The 4,870-nt window shown below is 41.6% G+C and overlaps 1 protein-coding gene across 2 annotated transcripts in view; it reads right to left on the bottom strand.

Annotated features, from left to right (window-relative positions):
* Positions 1–2,364: 2,364 nt before the first annotated feature.
* LOC106953343 (neuroligin-3-like) overlaps positions 2,365–4,870 on the bottom strand; it is a 24,076-nt gene continuing 21,570 nt past the window's right edge. For both annotated transcript variants that reach the window (XM_015042037.1, XM_015042038.1), the window contains one exon: positions 2,365–4,450. In XM_015042037.1, coding sequence (XP_014897523.1) covers positions 3,658–4,450 — 793 coding nt within the window. In that variant the 3' untranslated portion in view covers positions 2,365–3,657. The remainder of the gene's footprint in view (positions 4,451–4,870) is intronic.

Genomic DNA, 4,870 nt, shown 5'->3' with positions numbered 1-4,870 from the left:
GGGCCCCCTCAAGGGGGGGGTTTGGAAAAAATTTTTATTTCTTGTTTTTTTTTTTTTTTTTTTTTTTTTTTTTTTTTGCATTTTGTCACGTTACGACCAAAGACTTCCATGTATTGTACTGATATTTCATCTGGTAGACTATCACAGAATAAATTGTGTAGTGTAAGAAAAATCATACATGGTTTTCAAAAATGTTTTGCCAAACAACACAAATGAAAAACGTGACATGAATTTGAGGTATGTCTCCGGCAGCTTTGCACATGTAAAGACTGAAGGGTTGAGAGCATCTATGGAAATCGAGTTTTGCCACAGATTCTCTGGTTCTATGTTTAGGGACATTGTTGTGCTGGAAGGAGAATCTGTCCCTTAATCTCAAGTCAATGCAGCTTCTAAAAAAAGTTTTCTTACACGATTTGCCTATCCACTTAAATTTCCACACCATGTTTCATGGTGGTGATATGTTCAGGGAGAGTGTTAGTCTTCCGTCACACATACCATTTTGCTTTGGGTCAAAGAAGGGGTATTATGAAAAATAGATTTTTTTTTTCAGTTTTATATCATGCTACAATGAAATTCCCTCATCAAAAACATACCAGGAGTGTTGCTTTGAGTCTTTCATGCATGTCTGAGTAATCCTTAAATCTCACGTGACTGCCATTTAGCTGTGCATAAATGCTTCTTCTCAGCAAACGCTGCCTTTTCCTCCAGTCTCCAAGACCAGCTTTCTGTCCCACAGAGCAGCCCTCCCACATGACTCTCCCATTCAGCTCCTTCAGACTAGCGGCAGCGCCAACTAGGAAACATCTGGCTAAAGTGCCACTGAGCTCGATACAGCTTATTATTATAAACTTAGCAATATAGTTATAAATGCTTAATGGAGAAAGGTTGTTGTGATGACATTCTGAAGGCAGAGTGTCAGAAAGAACAGGAGCTTCTTAAAGAGACAGAGGCCCAATTTCAAGGTGTTGAATTGCGAAATCACTTTTTTTTTAAGTCAAGTTTCTAATACAGCATTTTTATAAAAACTGAAGATAACATCATTATTTGATTGTGCTATAAAATGGCTTTATGGTGTCTGGAAAATACATAATACTATCCTTTTGACATTACACATTTATGTGCAACTGAATCTGGATAAAAATATTGTCTGTATTGACTTATAGCCAATACTTTGGTGAAAGTGTCAATGCTGAACATAGTTAGCACTGGCTTGAGCTAAAAGCTTAAGCTCACTATACAGCACCATTCTACTATTTTACCATTTCTTATTTCATCCAGTGGAAGATGTTTATTAAAGTCTGGTGGAGGTGTCGAATACTCTTTTGCTTTTTATTCACCCCTCTAAATCATTGATCACTGCGAGTGAAAGGTTCCCGGTTCTGCCTCAACTCGTTCCTCGTCCTGTAAGTATGAAACGGGTTCACTTCGCTGTTTGTTCGCTCCGGACGTCGACGCTCTCGTTTTCGACGAGAAAGCAAAAGATTGTCACTTCCATGTCCACAAATGTGTGAAATCCAGCCGTGAGTCCAGTTGTGGAATGATCTTGCAACTAGATATTCCACCAGTAGCTTGAATAGTGGGGTTAAAGCAAAGTGAAAGCAATTGGGAACTACAGCAACTTAGAAACAAATTGTTAGGTCAGTCAAATCAAGAAGTGAGGTCAATGAAAGCTGAGCTGTGTAAATGTGCAAAGGTCTTCAAAGTTCTACAGCGTCAGTGACTACAGACCTCCAAACTTTATGTGGCTGTCAGATTATTTCAAGGTTAATGCACAGAGATCTTCATTGAATAGGTTCATGACTGAGCAACATAATGGATGAATCTGGATTTGGGAGCGTCCAGGAGAACAGCACCTGTCTGACGGAGGTAGAGGAGTTGAGATAATTGTGGCGCTCTTCATCAGGAGTGTGGGCTCAAACCCTTAATTTAAGTGAAAGAAAGAAATCATTAATGCTTCAACATACCAACACATTTGAACAATTTCATGCTCCCAATTTTGCACAGCTTGGGGATGTCCCCTTTGTGCTCCAACATGAATGTTCACAAAAAAAAAAAGCGTCTGACGGGACATTTTTGGGACGAATCTGTGAATCTAGCCACTCTCATCCAACATCAGTGCCTGACCTCATAAATGTGTTTCTGGAAGAACGTTGAAAAAAATCACATCAATATGCTCTTAAACCTCAAAACCTTTAAGCCTTTATACACTCCTGTTTCATAAAATTTAATTCAACCTCCTTCATAATTCATCCTTTCACAGGTGTTTGACGTTAAGATCCCAATGCAGACCCATCACAGAATGATGATATAAGGACAGAGTAATGACCATTTACAGTCAAATCTCAATGTTTGACAAGACTCGCATGTAGTTTCAAAAATCTTTTAATAGCTGTCTCATTTAGGTTAAACAATGTTATAATAGGTTCAAAGAAATCAAAGCTCAATTCTTCATGTCCATCAAGTCCATTCAGCGTTGGAAAACTCCTGTATTTAACAAGAGCATGGGTCCAAACCACTTGCAGAAGGAGCAGTGTTCTGCCATAAAGAGTCAAAGAGCTCCTTTTTCTTTTCTTTTCAAATGATGGATAACTGAAGTGGTATACATACAGCTACAAAGTAATTACAGTCATCTCTCTGAAGGGCTTACAGTATTCATAAACAAACAACAAATCAAATATCAGTCTAAGTTTATTCTGTACAAACAAGCCAAGCCAAAGCCAAAACCATGAGTTAGTTAGAGTAGGAAAACACATCTTAAGCAATATTTTTTGTTTATAGTGAAGCAGAAGTTATATCCCTACAGTGCACTTTGCTGAAAAGAAATGAAAATCACATAGAGCCAAAATATAGCAAGGATACTCAAGTGGACTACAATAAAATACACAACACTACATATGCAAAACTGAGAGGTTAATTTTAACCAATGCCTAATTTACATTTCTGTAGCACAGATTTCCAGCACATCCACACGCCCACGCCAACCCACACATTCAAACACACACACACACACACACACACACACACACACATGCGGATGCCATATTTGCACCACCGAATCGGAACATTTTGGCTAAAGTTGGACATTTTCATCAAGTGTGGCCATCATTCATTCACTGCAGCTAAGATTCCACAGTAAGTCAGTGTTTAAGCGATTTACAAGGCATTTTTGAAAGTAATTACAGTAAAAATACTTTTTCATAATAAGCAATATGACATGAGAAATGTGTATAAAATAGCTTGATAATAGCAACAGTAGTAATGCTTCTCCGCTTTTCCAAGAACTCCCCTCCGGCCGCCGTGAGTCGTAATGTCACTTTGTTCCACGAGAGCAAAATAGATATCACAGAGTAATAAAAAGCTTCCCATACAAATCCAACTGTATAAACATTATACTAAGTTCCTGCTAGGTAAAGTTCCAGAAAGTGGAAAATGAAATGCACTTCTTTTCTCTTTTAGACTGCCTTCGACAATGGTTATTATAAAATGACTCTGCAAGTAAGACTTCCTACTATGAGAGAGCAAAGGCAGGATGTTGTTGGCTGCACACCTTTGGAAAAAGACGAAACAAACATATTCGATCCTAATTTACGTACACATTCTAAAGACAGCTGTAAATGTTCGCATTTCGCGTTTTGTCACATCCGCCCTCGTGCCAGGCTATACCCGAGTGGTCGAGTGGGTGCTGGGCAAGCCTGTGGAGCTGTAGCCAGCGGGAAAGGTGCTGTACGGACTCATGTTGGACAGGCCCATCAGAGAGTTGGGGATCATGGTGATGTTGTTGGGGGTCATCAGGGGGATGTCATCGGGGGAGCGGCGCTGGCTTAGAGAGTAGCTGGGTGAGGCGTGAAGAGGATTGTGGAGGGCTTCACATGGGCTCCTCTGCTGGGACGACAGGGTCTCGTCCACCGTGTTGGTGTGGCTGGCATTGTTGCCTTTGCTCTCGCGCTGGGGGCTGGGCTGCTGGGACGTCTCCTGGCGACTGCGCTTGTCCTTGCGGTAGTACAGGGCGGCAAAGGCCAAGACGTTGAGGAAAAGCAACGACGCTCCCACGGCGATGGTGACGCTGAGCTCTGTGGAGTAATCCCTAGGGTTGGGCATGATCAGGGGGCCCATCTCTCTACCGGCCTCACCGTCACCATGAGACGTGGACATGGGAGGCCGGCCGGTGCTGCCGGACCTCTTGCCGCTGGACTGGGTGGGGTCCAGAGGGGTGACTTTGGTGGTCGTTGAGGAGTAGTGGAAAACGTCGTGGAGGTTGTAGAGATGGGGCACCAGGTGTTTCCAGAAAGCTACTTTTGTGGCTCTGTAGTGGTCGCGGATCCGAGGCTTCAGGCCAATGTGCAAATACAGTTGGTCGTAGGGGTCATACTTGGACCAGGCCACCTCCTCGAAGCGATTGGCCTTGGTGTGGATGAACTTGGTGTCCTGCGGCACTGGCTTGTTAGGATCCCTGTAAATACAACACAGAGAACCTTAGCGCACGATATAAACAGTAGATTCATGATTAGATCAGATTAGATTAGATTTAGGGTCGGAACCTAGATTTTAATGTGTGAAAAATTTTCAGTGCACTTAATCACACTTTTGTTTTCCACGTACAAAAGTCCTGAACTAAAACTTTTGTATATACATCCACAAACAACAGAGGTAGTAGTTGCTTTTCCTGGCCCGATGAAGGTTCATTTTTGCTTCGAAAAAGACTATCGTTCTGTACTTTTTGTGCAAAAAAGGAGTTAGTCAATTACTGAAGTTATTAAAGCCTAAAGTACTACCTCAAAACAAAACACATCATCCCCAACAAAACGTCCTCCAATGCTAATGTCAGTGTCCACATTTCTACAGATGTATTAGACCTATTAGAGCACATGTG

The sequence above is a fragment of the Poecilia latipinna genome, unplaced genomic scaffold (genome assembly GCF_001443285.1).
Source record: "Poecilia latipinna isolate Pla-1442-1.1 unplaced genomic scaffold, P_latipinna-1.0 Scaffold576, whole genome shotgun sequence".
In the NCBI taxonomy this organism is placed as follows: domain Eukaryota; kingdom Metazoa; phylum Chordata; class Actinopteri; order Cyprinodontiformes; family Poeciliidae; genus Poecilia; species Poecilia latipinna.
The sequence above is the reverse complement of the archived record's forward strand: the minus strand, read 5'-3'. Positions and strand labels throughout refer to the sequence as shown.